Genomic DNA, 27500 nt, shown 5'->3' on the forward strand with positions numbered 1-27500 from the left:
AGGAAGGAAGGAAGGAAGGAAGGAAGGGAGTGAGTGAGTGAGTGAGTGAGTGAGTGAGTGAGTGAGTGAGTGAGTGAGTGAGTGAGTGAGTGAGTGAGTGAGTGAGTGAGTGAGTGAGTGAGTGAGTGAGTGGGGCAGGGAGGGATGGATGGAGGGAGGGAGGGGGAGAGAGAAGGGCAGGAGAAGGGCAGGGAGGGAGAGAGAGAGAGAGAGAGAAGGGCAGGGAGGGAGGGGGAGAGAAGGGCAGGGAGGGAGAGAGAGAGAGAGAGAGAAGGGCAGGGAGGGAGGGGGAGAGAAGGGCAGGGAGGGAGAGAGAGAGAGAGAGAGAAGGGCAGGGAGGGAGGGGGAGAGAAGGGCAGGGAGGGAGAGAAGGCCAGGGAGGGATGGATGGAGAGAGTAGGACAGAGAGTGAGGGAGAGAGAAGGGCAGGGAGGGAGAGAGAAGGGAAGGGAGGGAGGGGAGAGAGAAGGGAAGGGAGGGAGGTGGAGAGAAGGGCAGGGAGGGAGGGGGAGAGAAGGGAGGGAGGTGGAGAGAAGGGCAGGGAGGGAGGGGGAGAGAAGGGGAGGGAGGGAGGGAGAGAGAAGGGCAGGGAGGGAGGGAGGGGTAGAGAAGGGCAGGGAGGGAGGGAGGGGTAGAGAAGGGCAGGGAGGGAGGGGTAGAGAAGGGCAGGGAGGGAGGGGTAGAGAAGGGCAGGGAGGGAGGGGAGAGAAGGGCAGGGAGGGAGGGAGAGAGAAGAGCAGGGAGGGAGGGAGAGAGAAGGGCAGGGAGGGAGAGAGAGAAAAAGGCAGAAACAAAGCGCTTTGACAGTGTGCTGCTGTATAGATGTATTTGTTTTGGGGTTGGAGAAACGAGGGGGAAGGTGTGGTTCTTTGTACATCCGTCCGGTGTGGCCTGCTCTACTCTAATGTAGTGGCACGTCACAGTCAGTGACCTCTCTCTGCCTAGACATCTGTGACTTCTGGAAAGATCATGGGTTCAAAGGTCACGATACCTCGTCATCAGCGATGAGAAAGGAGGAAGCGATGAACAGGAAGTGAGGGCATGAGAAGGACAGAGGTTGACCAGAGAGATTGAAAACACTTAAGAATTGGGTTTCCGCTCAGCTCACTTCCTATCCTAGGTGCCCCTCTTTCCTAATCCTTTCCTGAACATCCATCATTCCCCATCGGAAGAAACATCGGTGTGTTTTCCCCCTGAGGGACTTGGCTGAAGCAGCAGAGTCAGAACATGTGCCTTTTTTCACTCTCAACGTCAGACTAATTAGCTAGCGATTGTCGGAAACACTGACTGATATTATTAGCCTGCCGTGTCGTTTCTAATTTGTTGAACGTCATTAGGCAGCCCAGTGAAAACAAGTCCCCACCACCAATCATTAAAAAAGGTGATTGGATACAGCCAGGAGGCCTGCCTGCCTGCCTGCCTGCCTGCCTGCCTGACTGCCTGCCTGCCTGCCTGCCTGCCTGCCTGCCTGCCTGCCTGCCTGACTGCCTGCCTGCCTGCCTGCCTGCCTGCCTGTTTTGAATTTGTGTGACAGGAAGTATAATTTATTCTGTGCATTTCAAATAAATTCCACTTAGTCATAGAACATGAGAGTTTCATTGAATCTCACTGGTAGTACTTCCAGATACCAATGAATATATAACTTTTCTCTGGAAACAGTGTTCTTTAACTCTTTTAGCCTTAGTGCTTAGAATTGCCAATTATATTTTCACCAACCATTTCATTTGATTGGCTTATTTTTGAAGGTTTTAGGGTCAACTTGAGGGTAAAAAAAAAAAGAAAATGCAGTATTTCCCCCATATTTAACTAAATGTTTGTGATTAATGAAATATAATAACCTATAATATTCACATTCAGGTTTTGTTTTCCTTGATAATTTATTTAAAGATTTTTTCCTGAAAATCAGATGTGTCAACAGTAATTATATACATGTATATAATGACGTGTTGGATGTTTTATGTACAAGATGTATATTTGATTAGACTACACCTAATATAGAATAGAAGAGGCGTTTGAATTTCATTTAATTTCACTGAATTCAATTATATTTCCTTTAATTAAAATTCCAATTGCAATTCTGTATCCTTGTTTACTAGTTCAATTCAAATTCAAGAATTGAATTGGAATTTGAGGTATTCTCAATTCAATTCTGAATTCAACACAATCCTGCTGTCTGCCTCCCTGTCTGCCTGCCTGTCTGCCTGCCTGTCTGTCTGGGAAATAGCTACAGTCATGACAGACATGTTTTGCAAAGCTTAGCAGTTCCCTGAGTTGGAATCTGCTATAGGCTTTTGAGGAGAGACACCCTGAGTCCACCCTCGCCCATCTCTCTACCCTCACCTCCCCCAGCTACAGTATGTTTACACAGGGCTAGTCCTCTTAATCCGACCTCCAGGATGCTCACTCAGTCAATGTCTTATCTCTCAGCAGAAAGAGTGAAAAAAAAGAGGAGAGAATGCCATTTGAGATTTGAGGACACTCAGCAGCTTGGGAGATAATGTGAAGCCTTTCGCTGCTGGTTCCAGACACCCTCCATGTTTCTAAACACACAGGCTCTCTTTCTCTCTCTCTCTCTCTCTCTCTCTCTCTCTCCATTCCTTCCTCCCCCTCTCTTCCTCTACTCAACCCTAAGCTAAAGGCCTCTCCATCGATCCAATAAAACCTGAAGTCAGAACTGTGAGCTGTAAGTCATCAAATAGTTTTATCCCGGCCCTCCACTAAGTCCAGTCATTTAAAGCACATTTAGATCATCTTGGACTTTCTCTGTGCGGCTGCTCTTTCTTTCCCAAAAACTAAATCAATAGAAGTCAGATTGGGTGCAGAATGTGCTGTACAGGCTTTGCATCTAAATTCACACCCCAGTCTCCTGAATGAAAAACTGGACACAAAGTCTGCCCATTAAAGCAGACATTTAAAATTCACGTAACATTTGGGGCTGACTTACATCAAGCAATGAAATGCATCGGCGCAGACAGACATTTTTCATCCATCTCCAAGAGTAAACACAATTTGACATTTTATGCACATTTAGAAGTCAACCTTCTCAAATCAGCAAACAGCATCAAAGTGTTGATTTGGCTCTCTGATGGACACCAGCAGGTGTGGAATGGCGATTCCACAGAAGGAGGGAAAGTGGGATACGTTTTATAGTGTCCTCCTGTTGCATTTTGAGTGTTTTCAAACTGCGTCTGTGGTAATGTCTGTATTGTTAACCTCCATTATTAAAACAGGCTGCTGTTAGCATCGCCTGTCAAAGACAAAACAAGTTTGTTGTTTGACATAACCATTTAGGAGAATTATCATCAACTACATTGTGTGTTGAATTGTCCTTGCTTTGACATTCATTTTCTGTGTCTGGTTGACGGGCTGCCAACACACATTAACATTGCTACGTGGTGTTTCAATGTAATAACTGTCTTTGAATTGGCTTGACAGAACTCTGATAAGATGTTTATTTTTCTTATTGATTGATTTATTTTCCTTTGTTATTCCCCACAAACCCTACCATCTCTCCCCCAATTGGAGTAAACTAATAAACAATAACACTTAGGCTTCTTCCTTCAGTTTATACATACTATTCACATTTTACAGACAATCTATTTTACAATAGTTATATTTTATTTATTTTTAGTCCTTACTTACTTCCTCTCTTTCTGATGTCCATCCAGTTTGATTTATATTTGTAACTGTGCTATTTCACAAAGGTTCTGAGCCTATATACATTTTACAGACTCCGACACTAGACACCCCCCCTAACCCTCCCGTTTTGCGGCCGGAGTCTGCAACTTTAGGGGGGGTACTGTCACGTCCTGACCATAGAGATCCCTTATTTTCTATGGTAGAGTAGGTCAGGGTGTGACTGGGGTTAGTCTAGTTTATTATTTATATGTGGGGTTCTAGTTTTGTTTTTCTTTGTTGATGATTTTGTATGATTCCCAATTAGAGGCAGCTGGTAATCGTTGTCTCTAATTGGGGGTCATATTTAGGGATCTTCTTTCCACATGTGTTTGGTGGGATATTGTTTATGTGTAGTTGCATGTTAGCACTCCATTGTCGTCACGTTTCGTTTAGTCTTTATTGTTTGTTGTGTGGTTCACTTATTTCTAATAAAAGATGTGAAATCCAGATCATGCGGGTCATGTTGGTCCGAGTATGCTTCCAACGATCTTGACAACATTTGTTATCTTATTATTATTAGTCCCACCCTTCAGCTCCATTCAACCCCTCCCATCTATCTCTTAACACCATCCATTCTGGATTTTTAAAACCATTCTATTCTCCTAGTTTCTACAGATTTTAAATTAAAGAAACATTTTTGCTAAAATTATTATTATATTAATAATCGATTAACTATGACTTTTCAAGTCACCCAGTATTGCTATTTGCAGCGTTAGTTCTATGTAAATGTTGCAATTCGTCAGCCATTCCTGGACCTGTGACCAAAAACGAGCTACATATGGACAGGACCAAAATAAATGATCTAATGACTCTGCCTCCTCACAGCAAAATCTACAGGGCTGTGAAGATTGTGTCCCCCATATTAGAGGTTGACCGATTATGATTTTTCAATGCCGATACCGATTATTGGAGGACCAAAAAAAGCCGATACCGATTAATCAGCGATTTTTATTTATTTGTAATAATGACAATTACAACAATACTGAGTGAACACTTAACATTGACTTAACATCAATAAAATCAATACATCAATAAAAATACATTTAGCCTCAAATAAATAATACAACATGTTCAATTTGGTTTAGATAATGCAAAAACAAAGTGTTGGAGAAGAAAGTAAAAGTGCAATATGTGCCATGTAAAAAAGCTAATGTTTAAGTTCCTTGCTCAGAACATGAGAACATATGAAAGCTGGTGGTTCCTTTTAACATGAGACTTCAATATTCCCAGGCAAGAAGTTTTAGGTTGTAGTTAATATAGTATTTATAGGACTATTTCTCTCTATACCATTTGTATTTCATATACCTTTGACTATTGAATGTTCTTATAGGCACTTTAGTATTGCCAGTGTAACAGTATAGCTTCCGTCCCTCTCCTCGCCCCTACCTGGGCTCGAACCAGGAACACATCGACAACAGCCACCCTCGAAGCATCGTTACCCATCGCTCCACAAAAGCCGCGGCCCTTGCAGAGCAAGGGGAACAACTACTCCAAGTCTCAAAGCGAGTGACGTCACCGATCGAAGCGCTATTAGCGCGCACCCCGCTAACTAGCTAGCCATTTCACATCGGTTACACCAGCCTAATCTCGGGAGTTGATAGGCTTGAAGTCATAAACAGCTCAATGCTTGAAGCATTGCGAAGAGCTGCTGGCAAAACGCACAAAAGTGCTGTTTGAATGAATGCTTACGAGCCTGCTGCTGCCTACCATCGCTCACTCAGACTGCTCTATCAAATATCAAATCATAGACTTAATTATAACATAATAACACACAGAAATACGAGCCTTTGGTCAGTAATATGGTCGAATCCGGAAACTATCATTTAGAAAACAAAACGTTTATTCTTTCAGTGAAATACGGAACCGTTACGTATTTTATCGAACGGGTGGCATCCCTAAGTCTAAATATTGCTGTTACATTGTACAACCTTCAATGTTACGTCAGAATTATGTAAAATTCTGGCAAATTAGTTCGCAACAAGCCAGGCGGCCCAAACTGTTGCATATACCCTGAATCTGCGTGCAATGAATGCAAGAGAAGTTAATATTGCCTGCTAACCTGGATTTATTTTAGCTAAATATGCAGGTTTAAAAATATATAATTCTGTGTATCTGAAACAAAAACATATTCTTAAAGTACTTTACTTCCTCTTTCAAAGTATTGTTTGGTGAATCGTGAGTGACTCCATCATTTGTAACAAGTTTCAATAAAACTTGTTACAAAGCATTTCTATGTTGAAGATTGAAAAATATGGTGCATTTTTCCCCATATTCCATCCAGTTCACTTTATTTTTATAATATATTACACTGGATCTTTCTTGAATAAGTTCCTCCATTTATTTTTGTTTTTCCTCTAACTTATTCTGTGTCTCTATGGTACAGTTTTATTGCTATCTATCTGTACTGCTAGTTCTTCAATTTCCTTTGTTAATATGGACTCTTTTGATCTGAATTGCTTTTGTTTTATTGATGAGTACTGAATTGCATGGCCTCTAATGGCATATTTAAAAGTGTCCCATACAATAAGGGGATTTGCTGTGCCTTTGTTATGTCTGAAAAAAATCTGTTATAAATGATTTCGTCCTAGTTAAAAAATAAGTTATCATCCTGTAGGCTTTGATGACATTTCCAATATCCTCTCCCACATGGAAATTCTGTAAGAGTAATATATATGCCAATTATGTGATGGTCCGACCGCATTCTGTACCCTATCAACACTTTTGGTGCCAGAGAAAATAACATAAGAAAGTAATGAAGACGACTAGCTTGATTAAGCCTCCGCCATGTATATCTCACTAGGTCAGGGTATTTAAGTCTCCATATATCCACTAATTCCAATATATCTTTGACATTCATGATTTCCTTAAGTGCCTGAGGGTGATAGTTTTTCAGTGTGATTTTCTTTACGGTCCATAGAGGTATTTAAAACTGTTTGTGAATGTCGTCCTGCTGCTCGGCTGGGGAGACATAGTGGCTGTTGTTCATGACGCTTTAACTGACTTTATTTTTTATCTGTCTTTGGCAGGCTGCCAGAGGCTGTTCCCACACTGTCTATCTCCACTGTCACTCAACATCAACCAGCGAATCAACGGCCTCGCTGAGACGCTTTCGGAGCCATGGGTGAGGCTAAGGTCCTGTTGTTGCTTCTTCTGATTGGTTGGGAGAAGTCGTTGAGTCTCAACTGGAACCCAATACCACGCAAGACCGTCAGATATCATGGTGAGTGTCTACCTGAAGTGAAACCCTATTCACACTATAGTGCACTGCCAGGGTCCATAGTAGAGGTCGACAGATTAATCGGAATGGCCGATTTAATTAGGGACGATTTTAAGTTTTCATAACAATTGGAAATCAGTATTTTTGGGCACCGATTTGGCCGATTAAAAAAAAATATATATATTTTTTTTACCCCTTTATTTAACTAGGCGAGTTAGTTAAGAACACATTCTTATTTTCAATGACGGCCTTGGAACAGTGGGTTAACTGCCTTGTTCAGGGCCAGAACGACAGATTTTGTTTTTGCAACCTTCCGGTTACTAGTCCAACGCTCTAACCATCTGCCTTACATTGCACTCCATGAGGAGCCTGCGTGGCAGGCTGACAACCTGTTACGCGAGGGCAGCAAGAATACAAGGTAAGTTGCTAGCTAGCATTAAACTTAGCAAAAACAATCAATCTTCACATAATCACTAGTTAACTACACATGGTTGATGATATTACTAGTTTATCTAGCGTGTCATGCGTTTCATATAATCGATGCGGTGCCTGTTAATTTCTCATCGAATCACAGCCTACTTCGCCAAACGGGTGATGATTTAGAACTGGCGTTGCACCAAACCTAACCATAAATATCAATGACTTTCTTTAAAATCAATACACAAGTATATATTTTTAAACCTGCATATTTAGTTAACCTGTTGGATCTCTAGGGGCGCTATTTCATTTTTGGATAAAAAACGTTCCCGTTTTAAGCGCGATATTTTGTCACGAAAAGATGCTCGACTATGCATATTCTTGACAGTTTTTGAAAGAAAACACTCTGAAGTTTCAGAATCTGCAAAGATATTGTCTGTAAGTGCCCCAGAACTCATTCTACCGGCGAAACCAAGATGATGCGTCAACCAGGAAATGAGCAGAATTTCTGAAGCTCTGTTTTCCATTGTCTCCTTATATGGCTGTGATTGCGCAAGGAATGAGCCTACACTTTCTGTCGTTCCCCCAAGGTGTTAGCAGCATTGTGACGTATTTGTAGGCATATCATTGGAAGATTGACCATAAGAGACTACATTTTCCAAGTGTCCGCCTGGTGTCCTGCGTGGAATTCGGTGCGCAATTGCCAGCTGCTTGTACTTTTCCATTTGATTGAGGGGAGAAACCATGCTTCCAAGAACGATATATCAATGAAGAGATATGTGAAAAACACCTTGAGGATTGATTCTAAACAACGTTTGCCATGTTTTCAGTCGATATTATGGAGTTAATTTGGAAAAAAGTTCGCGATTGAGGACTGAATTTTCGTTTTTTTTTGGTAGCCAAATGTGATGTATAAAACGGAGCTATTTCTAATACACAAAGAATCTTTTTGGAAAAACTGAGCATCTGCTATCTAACTGAGAGTATCCTCATTGAAAACATCAGAAGTTCTTCAAAGGTAAATTATTTTATTTGAAGGCTTTTATGTTTTTGTTGAAATGTTGCGTGCTGGATGCTAACGCTAATGCTAACGCTAAATGCTACGCTAGCTAGCTACTTTTACACAAATTATTGTGTTCCTATGGTTGAGAAGCATATTTTGAAAATCTGAGATGACAGTGTTGTTTACAAAAGGCTAAACTTGAGAGATGGCATATTTATTTCATTTCATTTGCGATTTTCATGAATAGTTAACGTTGCGTTATGGTAATGAGCTTGAGTCTGTATTCCTGATAACGGATCCGGGATGGGGAGATCAGAGAGGTTAATATTGCCTGCGAACATGAATTTCTTATAATTTGGGAAATTGTGTCACTACTCTTGTGTTCCGTGCAAGCAGTCAGGGTATATGCAGCAGTTTGGGTCACCTGGCCCGTTGTGAACTGTGTGAAGTTCGTTTATTCCTAACAAAGACCGTAATTAATTTGCCAGAATTGTACATAATTATGGCATAACATTGAAGGTTGTACAATGTAACAGCAATATTTAGACTTAGGGATGCCACCCGTTAGATAAAATACGGAACAGTTCCGTATTTCAATGAAAGTATAAATGTTTTGTTTTCGAAATGATAGTTTCCGGATTCTACCATATTAATGACCAAAGGTTCGTATTTCTGTGTGTTATTATGTTATAATTAAGTCTATGATTTGATATTTGATAGAGCAGTCTGAGTGAGCGATGGTAGGCAGCAGCAGGCTCGTAAGCATTCATTCAAACAGCAATTTTGTGCGTTTTGCCAGCAGCTCTTCGCAATGCTTCAAGCATTGAGCTGTTTATGACTTCAAGCCTATCAACTCCCGAGATTAGGCTGGTGTAACCGATATGAAATGGCTAGCTAGTTAGCGGGGTGCGCGCTAATAGCGCTTCGATCGGTGACGTCACTCGCTTTGAGACTTGGAGTAGTTGTTCCCCTTGCTCTGCAAGGGCCGCGGCTTTTGTGGAGCGATGGGTAACGATGCTTCGAGGGTGGCTGTTGTCGATGTGTTCCTGGTTCGAGCCCAGGTACGGGCGAGGAGAGGGACAGAAGCTATACTGTTACACTGGCAATACTAAAGTGCCTATAAGAACATCCAATAGTCAAAGGTATATGAAATACAAATGGTATAGAGAGAAATAGGCCTATAAATACTATAATAACTACAACCTAAAACTTCTTACCTGGGAATATTGAAGACTCATGTTAAAAGGAACCACCAGCTTTCATATGTTCTCATGTTCTGAGCAAGGAACTTAAACGTTAGCTTTTTTACATGGCACATATTGTAACGAGTTTCGTCTTCATACGAAGGAGAGTCGGACCAAAATGCAGCGTGTGGTTTACGATCCATGTTTATTAATAATACGAAACACGAATCTCCAATACAATACTACAAAACAAAACGTAACGAAAACCTAAACAGCCTATCTGGTGAAAAACACATAGACAGGAACAATCACCCACACCCACACAGTGAAACCCAGGCTACCTAAATATGGTTCCCAATCAGAGACAATGACGAACACCTGCCTCTGACTGAGAACCATATCAGGCTGAACATAGAAATAGACAAACAAGACATGAAACATAGAATACCCACTCAGATCACACCCTGACCAATCAAAACATAGAAAATACAAAGTAAACTATGGTCAGGGCGTGACAGTACCCCCCCCCAAGGTGCGGACTCCGGCCGCAAAACCTGAACCTATAGGGGAGGGTCTGGGTGGGCATCTGTCCGCGGTGGCGGCTCTGGCGCTGGACGTGGACCCCACTCCATGACAGTTTTAATCCCCCTCCTAAACGTCCCTAAATAGGTTACCCACCACAATGATAACATGGGACAGAGGGACAGCTCGGGACAGAGGTAACTCGGGACAGATAGGTAGCTCAGCACTGAGAGGAAGCTCAGCACTGAGAAGAAGCTCAGCACTGAGAGGAAGCCCAGGCAGGTAGTAGAAACTACCAGAACCTGGCTGGCTGGCGGTTTCAGCAGATCCTGGTCGACTAGCAGATCTGGAAGAATCTGGTCGACTGGCGGATCTGGGAGAATCTGGTCGACTGGCGGATCTGGGAGAATCTGGTCGACTGGCGGATCTGGGAGAATCTGGTCGACTGGCGGATCTGGGAGAATCTGGTCGACTGGCGGATCTGGGAGAATCTGGTCGACTGGCGGATCTGGGAGAATCTGGTCGACTGGCAGATCTGGGAGAATCTGGACAACTGGCAGATCTGAGAGAGTCTGGACGACTGGCAGATCTGGAAGAGTCTGGACGACTGGCAGATCTGGAAGAGTCTGGTCGACTGGCAGATCTGGAAGAGTCTGGTCGACTGGCAGATCTGGAAGAGTCTGGTCGACTGGCAGATCTGGAAGAGTCTGGACGACTGGCAGATCTGGAAGAGTCTGGACGACTGGCAGATCTGGAAGAGTCTGGTCGACTGGCAGCTCTGGAAGAGTCTGGTCGACTGGCAGCTCTGGCTGCTCCATGCTGACTGGCTGCTCCATGATGACTGGTAGCTCTGGCTGCTCCATGCTGACTGGCTGCTCCATGCTGACTGGCAGCTCTGGCTGCTCCATGCTGACTGGCTGCTCCATGCTGACTGGCAGCTCTGGCTGCTCCATGCTGACTGGCTGCTCTGGCTGCTCCATGCTGACTGGCTGCTCCATGCTGACTGGCGGCCCTGGCTGCTCCATGCTGACTGGCGGCCCTGGCTGCTCCATGCTGACTGGCGGCCCTGGCTGCTCCATGCTGACTGGCGGCCCTGGCTGCTCCATGCTAACTGGCAGCTCTGGCGGCTCCTTGCAGACTGGCAGCTCTGGCGGCTCCTTGCAGACTGGCAGCTTTGGCGGCATCCTGCAGACAGGCAGCTCTGGCGGCTCCTTGCAGACTGGCAGCTCCATGCAGACTGGCAGCTCTATGCAGACTGGCAGCTCCATGCAGACTGGCAGCTCCTTGCAGACTGGCAGCTCCTTGCTAACTGGCAGCTCCTTGCTAACTGGCAGCTCTAAGCTAACTGGCAGCTCTATGCTAACTGGCAGCTCTATGCTAACTGGCAGCTCTATGCTAACTGGCAGCTCTATGCTAACTGGCAGCTCTATGCTAACTGGCAGTTCTGAACAGGCGGGAGACTCCGGCAGCGCTGTAGAGGCGGAAAGCTCTGACAGCGCTAAACAGGCGGGAGACTCCGACAGCGCTGGAGAGGAGGAGGGCTCCGACAGCGCTGGACAGGCGAGGCGCACTGTAGGCCTGATGCGTGGTGCTGGCACTGGTGGTACTGGGCCAAGGACACGCACAGGAAGCCTGGTGCGGGGAGCTGCTACCGGAGGGCTGGGGTGTGGAGGTGGTACTGGAAAAACCGGACCGTGCAGGCGCACTGGAGCTCTTGAGCACCGAGCCTGCCCAACCTTACCTGGTTGAATGCTCACGGTCGCCCTGCCAGTGCGGCGAGGTGGAATAGCCCGCACTGGACTATGCAGGCGAACCGGAGACACCGAGCGCAAGGCTGGTGCCATGTAAGCCGGCCCAAGGAGACGCACTGGAGACCAGCTGCGTAGAGCCGGCTTCATGGCATTAGGCTCGACGCTCAATCTAGCCCGGCAGACACGCGGAGCTGGAATATACCGCACCGGGCTATACACCCGCACTGGAGACACCGTGCGCACCACTGCATAGCACGGTGCCTGTCCGGTCTCTCTAGCCCCCCGGTAAGCACAGGGAGTCTGCCCAGGTTTCCTACCTGGCGTAGCCATACTCCCTGTTAGCCCCCCCCCAAGAAATTTTTGGGGCTGCCTCTCAGGCTTCCATCCGCTACGTCGTGCTGCCTCCTCATATCTGCGCCTCTCAGCTTTCGCCGCCTCCAGTTCTTCTTTGGGGCGGCGATATTCTCCTGGCTGAGCCCAGGGTCCTCTTCCTTCTAATTCGTCCTCCCATGTCCATACCTCCTCTTTGGGCTGCTCCTGTTGCCTCTTCTCCTGCTGCACCTTTGGGCGGCTACACTCCCCTGGTTTAGCCCAGGGTCCTCTCCCGTCGAGGATTTCCTCCCATGTCCAGAAATCCTTATTGCGCTTCTCCTCGCGCTGCTCCTGCCTGTTGACACGCTGCTTGGTCCGTTGGTGGTGGGTGATTCTGTAACGAGTTTCGTCTTCATACGAAGGAGAGTCGGACCAAAATGCAGCGTGTGGTTTACGATCCATGTTTATTAATAATACGAAACACGAATCTCCAATACAATACTACAAAACAAAACGTAACGAAAACCTAAACAGCCTATCTGGTGAAAAACACATAGACAGGAACAATCACCCACACCCACACAGTGAAACCCAGGCTACCTAAATATGGTTCCCAATCAGAGACAATGACGAACTGTTATGGTGAGTGAATGAGGACCCAAAAGCGAACTAACTTAAACAGAGCTTCTTTAATAACCAAACATAGGTAGGCTCAGATAGACCGGCAGATTCCGACAGGACAGGACAAGGTTACAGCAAACATGACGATAGTCTGGCTCAGGCATGAAACACAACAAACAAGAATCCGACAAGGATAGGAACAGAAACAGAGAGAGATATAGGGACCTAATCAGAGGGAAAAAGGGAACAGGTGGGAAACGGGGTGAATGGGTAGTTAGAGGAGACAAGGAACAGCTGGGGGAAAGCGGGGGAGAAAAGGTAACCTAACAACGACCAGCAGAGGGAGACAGGGTGAAGGGAAAGGACAGAGACAAGACACAACATGACAGTACATGACAGTACCCCCCCACTCACCGAGCGCCTCCTGGCGCACTCGAGGAGGAAACCTGGCGGCAACGGAGGAAATCCTCGATCAGCGCACGGTCCAGCACGTCCCGAGAGGGAACCCAACTCCTCTCCTCAGGACCGTACCCCTCCCAATCTACGAGGTACTGGTGACCACGGCCCCGAGGACGCATGTCCAAAATTCTACGGACCCTGTAGATGGGTGCGCCCTCGACAAGGATGGGGGGGAGGGGGGGAAGACGAGCGGGGGCGCGAAGGACGGGCTTGATGCAGGAGACATGGAAGACCGGGTGGACGCGACGAAGGTATCGCGGAAGAAGAAGTCGAACTGCGACAGGATTAATGACCCGAGAAATACGGAACGGACCAATGAACCGCGGGGTCAACTTGCGAGAAGCCGTCTTAAGGGGAAGGTTCTGAGTGGAGAGCCAAACTCTCTGACCGCGACAATATCTAGGACTCTTAGTTCTACGCTTATTAGCAGCCCTCACAGTCTGCGTCCTATAACGGCAAAGTGCAGACCTGACCCTCTTCCAGGTGCGCTCGCAACGTTGGACAAAAGCCTGAGCGGAGGGGACACTGGACTCGGCGAACTGAGATGAGAACAGCGGAGGCTGGTACCCGAGGCTACTCTGAAAAGGAGATAGCCCGGTCGCAGACGAAGGAAGCGAGTTGTGGGCGTATTCTGCCCAGGGGAGCTGTTCTGACCAAGACGCAGGGTTACGAAAAGAAAGACTGCGTAAGATGCGACCAATAGTCTGATTGGCCCGTTCTGCTTGACCGTTAGACTGGGGGTGAAAGCCGGAAGAGAGACTGACGGAAGCCCCAATCAAACGGCAAAACTCCCTCCAAAATTGAGACGTGAATTGCGGACCTCTGTCCGAAACGACGTCTGACGGAAGGCCATGAATTCTGAAAACATTCTCGATGATGATTTGTGCCGTCTCTTTAGCAGAAGGAAGCTTAGCAAGGGGAATGAAATGAGCCGCCTTAGAGAACCTATCGACAACCGTAAGAATAACAGTCTTCCCCGCTGACGAAGGCAGTCCGGTGACAAAATCTAAGGCGATGTGAGACCACGGTCGAGAGGGAATAGGAAGCGGCCTGAGACGGCCGGCAGGAGGAGAGTTACCGGACTTAGTCTGCGCGCAGACCGAACAAGCAGCCACGAAACGACGCGTGTCATGCTCCCGGGTGGGCCACCAAAAACGCTGGCGAATGGAAGCAAGCGTACCCCGAACGCCAGGGTGGCCGGCTAACTTGGCAGAGTGAGCCCACTGAAGAACGGCCAGACGAGTAGGAACGGGAACGAAAAGAAGGTTCCTAGGACAAGCGCGCGGCGACGGAGTGTGAGTGAGCGCTTGTTTTACCTGCCTCTCAATTCCCCAGACAGTCAACCCGACAACACGCCCCTCAGGGAGAATCCCCTCGGGGTCAGTGGAGGCTACTGAAGAACTGAAGAGACGAGACAAAGCATCAGGCTTGGTGTTCTTAGAGCCCGGACGATAAGAAATCACGAACTCGAAACGAGCGAAAAACAGCGCCCAACGCGCCTGACGCGCATTAAGTCGTTTGGCAGAACGGATGTACTCAAGGTTCCTATGGTCAGTCCAAACGACAAAAGGAACGGTCGCCCCCTCCAACCACTGTCGCCATTCGCCTAGGGCTAACCGGATGGCGAGCAGTTCGCGGTTACCCACATCATAGTTACGTTCCGACGGCGACAGGCGATGAGAAAAATACGCGCATGGGTGGACCTTGTCGTCAGAGAGGGAGCGCTGAGAAAGGATGGCTCCCACGCCCACCTCTGACGCGTCAACCTCGACAACGAACTGTCTAGAGACGTCAGGTGTAACAAGGATAGGAGCGGATGTAAAACGATTCTTGAGGAGATCAAAAGCTCCCTGGGCGGAAACGGACCACTTAAAGCACGTCTTGACAGAAGTAAGGGCTGTGAGAGGAGCTGCCACCTGACCGAAATTACGGATGAAACGACGATAGAAGTTCGCGAAGCCGAGAAAGCGCTGCAGCTCGACGCGTGACTTAGGGACGGGCCAATCAATGACAGCTTGGACCTTAGCGGGATCCATCTTAATGCCTTCAGCGGAAATAACAGAACCGAGAAATGTGACGGAGGAGGCATGAAAAGTGCACTTCTCAGCCTTCACAAAAAGACAATTCTCTAAAAGGCGCTGGAGGACACGTCGAACGTGCTGAACATGAATCTGGAGTGACGGTGAAAAAATCAGGATATCGTCAAGGTAAACGAAAACAAAGATGTTCAGCATGTCTCTCAGGACATCATTGACTAATGCCTGAAAGACAGCTGGAGCGTTAGCGAGGCCGAAAGGAAGAACCCGGTATTCAAAGTGCCCTAACGGAGTGTTAAACGCCGTCTTCCACTCGTCCCCCTCCCTGATGCGCACGAGATGGTAAGCGTTACGAAGGTCCAACTTAGTGAAAAACCTGGCTCCCTGCAGGATCTCGAAGGCTGAAGACATAAGAGGAAGCGGATAACGATTCTTCACTGTTATGTCATTCAGCCCTCGATAATCTATGCAGGGGCGCAGAGACCCGTCCTTCTTCTTGACAAAAAAAAACCCCGCTCCGGCGGGAGAGGAGGAGGGGACTATGGTACCGGCGTCAAGAGCTACAGACAAATAATCTTCGAGAGCCTTACGTTCGGGAGCCGACAGAGAGTATAGTCTACCCCGGGGGGGGGTGGTTCCCGGAAGGAGATCAATACTACAATCATACGACCGGTGTGGAGGAAGAGAGGTGGCCCTGGACCGACTGAACACCGTGCGCAGATCGTGATATTCCTCCGGCACCCCTGTCAAATCACCAGGCTCCTCCTGTGAAGAAGAGACAGAGGAAACAGGAGGGATAGCAGACATTAAACATTTCACATGACAAGAGACGTTCCAGGAGAGGATAGAATTACTAGACCAATTAATGGAAGGATTATGACAAACTAGCCAGGGATGGCCCAAAACAACAGGTGTAAAAGGTGAACGAAAAATTAAAAAAGAAATGGTTTCACTATGATTACCAGAAACAGTGAGGGTTAAAGGTAGCGTCTCACGCTGAATCCTGGGGAGAGGACTACCATCCAGGGCGAACAAGGCCGTGGGCTCCTTTAACTGTCTGAGAGGAATGTCATGTTCCCGAGCCCAGGTCTCGTCCATAAAACAGCCCTCCGCCCCAGAGTCTATTAAGGCACTGCAGGAAGCTGACGAACCGGTCCAGCGTAGATGGACCGACAAGGTAGTGCAGGATCTTGAAGGAGAGACCGGAGTAGTAGCGCTCACCAGTAGCCCTCCGCTTACTGACGAGCTCTGGCCTTTTACTGGACATGAAGTGACAAAATGACCAGCGGAACCGCAATAGAGACAGAGGCGGTTGGTGATTCTCCGTTCCCTCTCCTTAGTCGAGATGCGGATACCTCCCAGCTGCATGGGCTCAGCACCCGAGCCGGCAGAGGAAGATGGTAGTGATGCGGAGAGGGAGGCGACGGAGAGCGCGAGCTCCTTTCCACGAGCTCGGTGACGAAGATCAACCCGTCGCTCAATGCGAATAGCGAGTTCAATCAAGGAATCCACGCTGGAAGGAACCTCCCGGGAGAGAATCTCATCCTTTACCTCTGCGCGGAAACCCTCCAGAAGACGAGCGAGCAAGGCCGGCTCGTTCCAGCCACTGGAGACAGCAAGAGTGCGAAACTCAATAGAGTAGTCTGTTATGGATCGATTGCCTTGACATAGGGAAGACAGGGCCCTGGAAGCCTCCTCCCCAAAAACAGATCGATCAAAAACCCGTATCATCTCCTCCTTAAAGTCTTGATACTGGTTAGTACACTCAGCCCTTGCCTCCCAGATTGCCGTGCCCCACTCACGAGCCCGTCCAATAAGGAGAGATATGACGTAGGCGACACGAGCAGTGCTCCTGGAGTAAGTGTTGGGCTGGAGAGAAAACACAATATCACACTGGGTGAGGAACGAGCGGCATTCAGTGGGCTCCCCAGAGTAACACGGCGGGTTATTGATTCTGGGCTCCGGAGATTCGAAAGCCCTGGAAGTGGCCGTTGGATCGAGGCGGAGATGGTGAACCTGTTCTGTGAGGTTGGAGACTTGGGTGGCCAGGGTCTCAACGGCATGTCGAGCAGCAGACACTTCCTGCTCGTGTCTGCCTAGCATCGCTCCCTGGATCCCGACGGCTGAGTGGAGAGGATCCGAAGTCGCTGGGTCCATTCTTGGTCGGATTCTTCTGTTATGGTGAGTGAATGAGGACCCAAAAGCGAACTAACTTAAACAGAGCTTCTTTAATAACCAAACATAGGTAGGCTCAGATAGACCGGCAGATTCCGACAGGACAGGACAAGGTTACAGCAAACATGACGATAGTCTGGCTCAGGCATGAAACACAACAAACAAGAATCCGACAAGGATAGGAACAGAAACAGAGAGAGATATAGGGACCTAATCAGAGGGAAAAAGGGAACAGGTGGGAAACGGGGTGAATGGGTAGTTAGAGGAGACAAGGAACAGCTGGGGGAAAGCGGGGGAGAAAAGGTAACCTAACAACGACCAGCAGAGGGAGACAGGGTGAAGGGAAAGGACAGAGACAAGACACAACATGACAGTACATGACACGAACACCTGCCTCTGACTGAGAACCATATCAGGCTGAACATAGAAATAGACAAACAAGACATGAAACATAGAATACCCACTCAGATCACACCCTGACCAATCAAAACATAGAAAATACAAAGTAAACTATGGTCAGGGCGTGACACATATTGCACTTTTACTTTCTTCTCCAACATTATTTGCATTATCTAAACCAAATTGAACATGTTTTATTATTTATTTGAGGCTAAATTGATGTATTATATTAAGTAAGGGAACACCCCCCTGAAATGGACAAAAATGAATGGGAAGTCATTGGCACGATACGAAACATATACACGGTGTCCAATACCACTCAATTCAGCGTCGTTTCATTCAAAGTTGATTGCAAATGCCATATGGCAAATTCCAAGTGTAACACTCCAAAAATCCAACAGATGGCGAGTGCGCTCCACTGTGATTTTTCATGTTGCAAATGTAACACAAGTCAAGACCCAAGAGTAAAATTTTGAAAAATGTAAAAAAAAAATCAAATTTTTTTTTTCAAAAACGTATCACCCTCTTAAAAAAAGTGCTTTCTGGACCGTTTTACGAAATTCTTTAGATTTTTTGTCAATTACACATGTATAAGAACTGTATGAACATGCTTTTGTCATATTTGATTATCATAATTTTTTTTAAACTTGTCCATAGGGCATATGTTTTGTCCATTTGCAATATGATTTCTTAGGAAGTCAAAAGTCTTTTTTTGGGGGGCCAAATGCCATAAGAAATGTCCAAATGCAATATAAAAGATTTGAAAGTGCCAAATCAGGATGTTATGTCCATTTGCCATGTACGATCAATGGAAGTCGGTTTACAAACCCAAAAGTCAGTGAACCATGTCCAAAAGGCATTTATACTGCCAAAATGAATTTAAGGGTGAATTTAATCAGCTTCAGAAGGCTTAGAATCAACACAGATAGACCTCATAGTAGCCTGATGGATTGTCATCGAAGACAGGTTCATACGGCATTCATAATCCACATAGGCTTCAGGTTGATTTTAGGGGTGCAGGCAATGTATTCCTATGGGGAGAGAAGTCAGTGAAAACTGTTTGATGTAAACATCTTCTTTTAACTGTTAAGGGTTAATGCTATATGGTCAAGGTTTGCACAGATCGGGAGGACCTCAGGAACGTACCTGAGATCGAATTGTTCTTCTCACCCTAACGGTTCTCTCACTGTCACCCAAAAGCAAATGACATTTAGGGCTGGGCTTCATTTTGGGCCTATTTTTTCTCATGGTCACAGTGCTTAGACCGAGCGAGCTACGGTCAAGCAGGGCATCTCGTTGAACTCGGCACAGCCTAGAGATTATGTCAATGCCATTGCAGGCTCTGTGTGTCTTTAAGCACCGCACTTTGTCACTCCATCCTTGGTGTGTGTGTGTGTGTGTGTGTGTGTGTGTGTGTGTGTGTGTGTGTGTGTGAGAGAGAGAGCTTTTCTTTGACATCTGTTGGGAGAAATGACTGATTTACAGTTCATGAGGGTTGCCTAATAACAGACCTTTTTAACCATTCGAAACAGCACCTATGACACCATTTTAAGGCACTTCCGGTTTACACAGGAAGCTGAAAGTGAACACATATCCTCCTTGGGGTAGGCACTTATAGAATATTGAGTTTTAAGTCTGAATGTTAAGAACTGACTTATTTACAGAGGGTTGAATGAGTGTGTGTTATTTTAGAAAATCACAGAAATCTCGCATAGCTCGGAAACACAATTCAAAAAGATTAGTCTGAACACGCTGCAACTGGATCTGTAACTTTTTTTTTAAACACCTTTTTTTGATCATCACCAATTTGACATTGTACGATTTCTCTTAAATTACGCTAGATAAATGGATGGTTCTTTTTTTATTGACACCGTAGGTTAATTTACTTTGACGTGAAGTGGAAAAATTATTGCTCTATTTTCATTTAATCCCAGAAAAATGGCCATAACTCAAAAACCTTTGAGGCTTAGACACCATCTTGTTCGGGGCCAACTGCCCATTATGCCAAACCTATGCTCACCATGTTTCGTCTTCAAAATCTTTTCCGCTTAGGAGATTAGGTCACGACGTGATTGGTGATGTTTTGTTCATTTGCAATATGATTCCATTCGCCCTCTTGTGGGATTTACCGGGAGAGCGGAAAAATGACCAAAATTGAACATTTTATAAAACGGAAACCGAATGTCAGAGAGAGTTCGTTTGATGACTTCCTGGAAGGTCCGGCCCTGCTACACAGCCCGACGCCGTCCGCGAATTTTAGAAACGTTGTCGGACGTCTAGTAAGGGACTGTACATTTGCGATGTGGACTTTCTCACTAACCATATGGCAAATGTCAAAATGTTCCCTTAAGGTATGTTAAATAAGTGTTAATTCAGTATTGTTGTAATTGTCATTATTACAAATAAATGTAAAAAATAGTCAGATTAATCGGTATCGGCTTTATTTGGTCCTCCAATAATAGGTATCGGTATCGGCGTTGAAAAATCATAATCGGTCGACCTCTAGTCCCATGGGGGATCAGTATGAAAAATGGATGTGCTCACTACTCTAAAGCCAAAATCACATGGAGAGACCCCAGAGTAGCCAATTCACATACACTGTATATGCCAACGTTGTCATGAAAATCCATAATAAACAGTGGTGTTTGTTCGCTATGTAGCCCCCCAGCGTTACTGTTGTGAGTTCCTTATGAGAGCCAGTGCTAAACTGTTGTTGCTTTGCTAGCTCACAAGGATGTTATAGCTAATAAACCAGAGTTGCTTATAAACAACCGTCTCGTTCTTATACATAAACAGTATTCTCTATTGAAATCCGAGTCCTCTAGTTTTCCAGTTGTAGCCTGACTATGCTATATGCCTTTGATTGAAAGTGTTTTCAAATATGTAGCCTATTTGACTGATAAACCTTAGCTTATAGCCCAATACATTTTAAACTACATCTTTAGTCTACTTAGCATAGGGAAGACATAACGGTTCCTCTAATTCCATTTCTACAAACGACCCACGCAATTTATTTGCTTTTACCAGATTGCTCTGTGTAGACACAAGAAAAATAGACTTGCTTTCCAATTTGACATGCTATGATGCCGTAGACGGCGTTGACGCTGTTTTCTCTCAAATGCCTTCTATTTCCAGCCTGAGCACACTAGTTCTCGCACTTACAATATTTTTGCTGTTTTCATCTGTCTGTTTTAAGTCCAGCTGTCAATGAAAAACAATAGCAATTGTTAGAAGCGGAGAAAATATCATTTCAGAAGGGGAAGTTGATTTACTTCTGCCTCTTTCTCACTCATATACCACATAACCACCTCACACCTTTATTCTGTCCTTTCTGTTCCTTCACTTCCTTCTCTTTCTTCTCCTTTTTATCCCACTCCTCCATCCTTTCTTTGCTTTCAGCCCCGATAAGAACCAAACTGCCTGTACTATTCTCACAAAGACATCACACTTCAGCTGTACTTATCAAGACTGCTATTATATAAAAGCAGCCTCTTTTCTTTCTGTCACACTCTTTCCACTCTCTCTCTCTCTCTCTTTATCCCCCTCTCCCCTACACTCCTTTTTCTGTCCCTGACTCTCAGCCGTCATTGTTAGTGTGAGAGGTGTGGATGGAAACACAATGGAAACCAATCGACAAGCAGTCAATATCAGCGAGAGAGAGAGAGAGCATAAAGAGGGATAGAGAGCATAAGGAGAGATAGAGAGCATAAAGAGAGAGAGAGCTTAGAGAGAATAGATTAGAAATAGAGAGAGTTAGAGAAAGAGAGAGAGAGTTAGAGAAAGAGAGAAATAGAGAGAGAGAGGGAGAGAGAGTTAGAGAAAGAGAGAATAGATTAGAGAGAGAGTTAGAGAAAGAGAGAATAGATTAGAAAGAGAGAGAGAGTAGAGAAAGAGAGAATAGATTAGAAAGAGAGAGAGAGTTAGAAAAAGAGAGGAGCAGATAGCCATAAAAGGAGAGGAAATATCTTCTCAGGAGTAAGAGGAGCAACGCAGTGATAAAGAGACAGAAAAGACAATCACACAGAGCATAACGTCTACAAAGTGTTTTATGTCACGGTGGAGCTGTCTCTGCACACACAGATCACATAAACATCAACTGTGTGTGTGTGTGTGTGTGTGTGTGTGTGTGTGTGTGTGTGTGTGTGTGTGTGTGTGTGTGTGTGTGTGTGTGTGTGTGTGTGTGTGTGTGTGTGTGTGTGTGTGTGTGTGTGTGTGTTGTTTGGTGGTGGTGCGAGCAAGAGTAGGCCAATAAAGAGTGAGGCAGAACAAAGCAGAGAGGGGGAGAGAGAGTGAAGAACAAACACCATTGTAAATACAACCTATATTTGTGTTTATTCATTTTCCCTTTTGTACTTGAACTATTTGCACATCATTACAACACTGTATATAGACATAATATGACGTTTGAAATGTCTTTATTATTTTGGAACTGTTGTGAGTGTAATATTTACTCAACATTTTTTATTGTTTATTTCACTTTTGTTTATTATCTATTTCACTTGCTTTGGCAATGTAAACATGTGTCCCCTGCCAGAAAAGCCTTTAAATTGAATTGAATTGAGAGAGCTACCAGAGTGTGTATAATGCTTAGCCTAGCAGTCTGAGGGATTTAGTGCTCCCAGGCAGTTTGGGGTGGGTGGTGATGGGGGAGGGTTAGGGAGGGGGAAGTAGGGAGATGGGAGCAGAGATAATATTTATTCCCTCTCCCCCCACACCCCACCCAGGCCCAAGCCCTACTTCTATAATTATGTGTGGCTAAGTCATTTGGGATCTGAAGAGGAAAAAACACAGACATTTTTAACTGCTTCTTCCCTCTCTCTACTTCTTCTCTCACTCTCTCGCTCTCCTCTCTTTCCTTCTCTTTCTTTTCCACTCTTCTCTCTTTCTCATTTATCTCTCACATACACTCCAGTACACCTCCCTCGTTGCTCCCTGATTTTAGCACGCCTGACTGGAGTATCCATTAGCTGGTTATTTTCGAGCACTTAACGGACATAGACACAGCCCCGCTAGATGCTACTCATCCCAGCCTTTCTTGTGGCCCAGTCAGGAGCAGTTAAAATGGAGTTAGGTGTGTGTGGGGGAGGGGGGCTTCCTCACCCCTCTCCTAGCCAAACCCCAATGACAGCCCTGTAAACCAGCTCTATACAAAGCACAGCATCTGTAGTCAGAGAGAGAGAGAGAGAGAGAGAGAGAGAGAGAGAGCCAAACCTTCCATAACAAAGGGAGGGAGGGAGGGAGGGAGGGAGGGAGGGAGGGAGGGAGGGAGGGAGGGAGGGAGGGAGGGAGGGAGGGAGGGAGGGAGGGAGGGAGGGAGGGAGGGAGGGAGGGAGGGAGGGAGGGAGGGAGGGAGGGATGTTCATTTCTGATTGTTTATTTCATTTTTGTTTATTGTTTATTTTATCTTTTGTTTATTGTTTATTTTATCTGCTTTGGCAATGTTAACATATGTTTCTCATGCCAATGGAGCCCCTCTGAATGGAATTGAATTGAGAGAGGGAGAGGGGTGGGGGTTTGTTTGAAATGCCAGCAGGATGCGTTGATGCAGAGAATGAGACTTAAACTTAAAAGGAAAACCAATGCAAATGAGTGGCACGGATTGAATTATTGGCAGGTAAACATATGTTTACATTGCCAAAGAAAGTGAAATAGATAATAAACAAAAGTTAAATAAATAATAAAAAGTAAACAGTAAACATTACACTCACAAAAGTTTCAGAGGAATGGAGACATTTCAAATGTCATATTATGTCTATATACAGTGTTGTAATGATGTGCAAATAGTTAAAGTACAAAATGGGAAATAAATATGGGTTGTATTTACAATGGTGTTTGTTCTTCACTGGTTACCCTTTTATTGTGGCAACAGGTCACAGATCTTGCTGCTGTGATGGCACACTGTGGTATTTCACGCAATACATATGGGAGTTTATCAAAATTGGATTTGTTTTCGAAGTCTTTCTCTCTCTGCCCACCAATTACGGTAATGAGTGGTTGGGAGGGATGGAGGTAGGGATAGATGGATGGAGGTGAGGTGTGTGATTGGGGGAGAACAGACAGAGAGGACAGACAGTATTTTTTATCTATTTCACTTTTGTTTATTATCTATTTCACTTGCTTTGTTAATGTAGACATATATGTTTCCCTTGCCAATAAAGCCCTTTGAATGGAATTGAATCGAGAGAGGATCTCTCCATTCTCCACTATGTCCCTGGTTGAATGGAATTAAGATGGAGTATATGGCATGATCTAAAGTAGAGTATAGTCATTTTTTTATAATTTTTTATTTAACTAAGCAAGTCAGTTAAGAACAATTTCTTATTTACAATGACGGCCTACCAAAAGGGAAAAGGCTTCTTGTGGGGCCAGGGGCCTGGGATTTAAAATAAATAAAAATATAAATATAGGACAAACACACAACACTACATAAAAAGAGACCTAAAACAACAACATAGAAAGGCAGCAAGACATGACAACACAGCATGGTAGCAACATAACAACAACATGGTAGGAACAGAACATTATAGCAACACAAAACATGGTACAAACATTAGTGGGCACAGACAACAGCACAAAGGGCAAGAAGGCAACAATACATCACACAAAGCAGCCACAACTGTCAGTAAGAGTGTCCATGATTGAGTCTTTGAATGAAGAGATTGAGAGAAAACTGTCCAGTTTGCAGCGAACTGAAAAGACGAGCGACCCAGGGATGTTTGCGCTTTGGGGACATTTAACAGAATGTTACTGGCAGAACGGTTGTTTTATGTGGAGGATGAGGGCTGCAGTAGGTATCTTAGATAGGGGGGAGTGACGCCTAAGCGAGTTTTATAAATAAGCATCAACCAGTGGGTCTTGCGCTGGGTATACAGAGATTACCAGTTTACTGAAGAGTATAGAGTGCAGTGATGTGTCCTATAAGGAGCATTGGTGGCAAATAAGATGGCCTAAAGGTAAAGATCATCTAGCCGCTCGAGAGCACCCTTACTTGCCGATCTATACATTACGTCTCTGTATTCTAGTATGGGTAGGAGGGTCATCTTTATCAGGGTTAGTTTGACAGCTGGGGTGAAAGAGAAGCAGTTATGATAGAGGAAACCAAGTCTAGATTTAACTTTAGCCTGCAGCTTTAATATGTGGTGAGAGAAGGACAGTGTACCATCTAGCCATACTCCCAAGTACTTGTATGAGGTGACTACCTCAAGCTCTCAACCCTCAGAGGTAGTAATAACACCTTTGGGAATCGGGGCATTCGTCTTACCAAACCACATGACCTTTGTTTTGGAGGTGTTCAAAACAAGGTTAAGAGTGCTTGTTGGAGACTAAGAAAGCTTTGTTGTAGAGCAGTGGTTCCCAAACTTGTTATAGTCCTGTACCACTTCAAACATTCAACCTCCAGCTGCGTACCCCCTCTAGCACCAGGGTCAGCGCACTCTCAAATGTTGTTTTTTGCCATCATTGTAAACCTGCCACACACACACTATATGATTCAATTATTAAACATAAGAATGAGTGTGAGTTTTTTTCACAACCCGGCTCGTGGGAAGTGACAAAGAGCTCTTATAGGACCAGGGCACAAGTAATCATATAATAATAATAAATAGTTTTGCTCTTTATTTAACCATCTTACATATAAAACCTTATTTGTTCATCGAAAATTGTGAATAACTCACCACAGGTTAATGAGAAGGGTGTGCTTGAAAGGATGCACATAACTCTGCAATGTTGGGTTGGGTTGTATTGGAGAGAGTCTCAGTCTTAAATAATTTCCCACACAGTCTGTGCTTGTACTTAGTTTTCATGCTTGTGAGGGCCGAGAATCCACTTTCACATAGGTACGTGGTTGCACAGGACATCAGTGTCTTAACAGTACAATATGCCAAGGCAGGACACTGAGCGCAGCCCTATCCAGAAATCTGGCAGTGGCTTCTGATTGAATTCAATTTTCACAGAACAGCTTGTTGCAATTTCGATGAGGCTCTCTTGTTTAGATATTTGTAAGTGGACTGGAGGCAGGGCATGAAAGGGATAACAAATCCAGTTGTTTGTGTCATCTGTTTTGGGGGAAAGTACCTGTGTAATTACACATCCAACTCACTCAGGTGCTTCGCTATATCACATTTGACATTGTCCGTAAGCTTGAGTTCATTTGCACACAAAAAAATCATACAATGATGGAAATACCAGTATGTTGTCCTTGTTAATGTTCCGCATATTGAATGTAGTTGCAGAGAGTCCCTGTTATCCTAGATTCAGATCATTCAGGCGAGAAAAAACATCACATCGCTTTTGACTACATATGGACCATTAGTGGAATTCCCGCGAGAGAGTAACGGTTAATTTGATTGGATGTTAATTATTTGACTAGGCTACCTGTATTTGACATTGTGTTGTTATTTGCTGAACACTAGATGGTTTAATTTTATTTTTTGTAGTGAAACGAGGCTACTCAGGCGAGAACAAAACCTCACCCGAATGTATAGCCCCGTTGGAAAATATAAATGTACGATTTGAATTATTATTATTTTTTAATTGTCGTACCCCAGACGGCATTGCGTGTACCCCAGTTTGGGAATACCTGTTGTAGAGCATTTAACGGGGAGGCGTAAGCTAAGTGTAAGACAGTATCATCTGTATATCAATGGATGAGAGAGCTTGTTACTGCCTGAGCTATGTTGTTGATGTAAATTGAGAAGAGCGTTGGGCCTAGGATCGAGCCTTGGGGTACTCCCTTGGTGGCAGGGAGTGGCCGAGACAGCAGATTTTCTTACTTTTATACACTGCACTCTTTGAGAGAGGTAGTTAGCAAACCAGATCAAAGACCCCTCAGAGACACCAATACTCCTTAGCCAGCCCACAAGAATGTTAATAAAAATAACAGCACACTATTGCTTAGAATCAAGGGCAATGGTGACATCATTAAGGACCTTTGAGGTTGCAGTGACACATCCATAACCTGAGAGGAAACCGGATTGCATACCAGAGAGAATCCTATAGACATCAAGAAAGCCAGTCAGTTGATTAGTGACAAGTTTTTCCAACACTTTTGATGAACAGGGCTAAATATAAATAGTCATATTGTTCTGTAAACTGCTGGGGGCCCATCACAAAACAGTTATGATTATCATTAATCCATCCTTGCGCCATTCTCTCTCTCTGGCTTTCTCTCTCATTGTCCCTCTCTCAATTCAATTCAAAGGGCTTTTGTTGGCATGAGAAACATATGTTTACATTGCCAAAGCAAGGCGGCCAGGCAGCATGAAGTGGGCACTCTTAACCGTGGCACTCTTTTTCAGCGAGGTAATTTGTGGAATAAATCAACTTCATTTAATCGTCTTTATGTAGAATTGAACTGCAATCTCCCACTGCTTCAGTCCCTGCCCTGTTTCTGCTTTCATCGCCCTCATATCTCCTCCTATCTCCCCTGGTCTTCCACTCGTCCTGTTGTTGTGTTAATCCAATTTTAGCATTTCCTCTCCATGTTTTCCCTTCTCCTCCCCCATATCTCCTAGTCCACTTCACCCCTCTCTCACCATTCCCTCCCCTAATCTACAGCAATTACACAGCTCTTCCATCTCGCTCCATGTACTCATTGTCTCATGCCTTGACTTTCAATACAATCTCCTCTGAAGTTCCTCTCGTCTCCTGATGCAACAACTTGGTTTGTGTGTGTGTCCCCGTTAAACTACTGTTTGTCTGTGTATTTATCTCCATGTGGGTACCTGG

At 45.1% G+C, this 27500-nt stretch overlaps 1 protein-coding gene across 2 annotated transcripts in view; it reads left to right on the forward strand.

Annotated features, from left to right (window-relative positions):
• The window catches only part of LOC139389841 (semaphorin-4C-like), a 130082-nt gene that overhangs the window by 78018 nt on the left and 24564 nt on the right, over window positions 1-27500 (forward strand). For both annotated transcript variants that reach the window (XM_071136814.1, XM_071136815.1), the window contains exon 2: window positions 6705-6898. In XM_071136814.1, the coding sequence (XP_070992915.1) occupies window positions 6796-6898 (103 nt within the window). In that variant the 5' untranslated portion in view covers window positions 6705-6795. The remainder of the gene's footprint in view (window positions 1-6704; window positions 6899-27500) is intronic.

This window comes from Oncorhynchus clarkii, chromosome 30 (genome assembly GCF_045791955.1).
Source record: "Oncorhynchus clarkii lewisi isolate Uvic-CL-2024 chromosome 30, UVic_Ocla_1.0, whole genome shotgun sequence".
Taxonomy (NCBI): domain Eukaryota; kingdom Metazoa; phylum Chordata; class Actinopteri; order Salmoniformes; family Salmonidae; genus Oncorhynchus; species Oncorhynchus clarkii.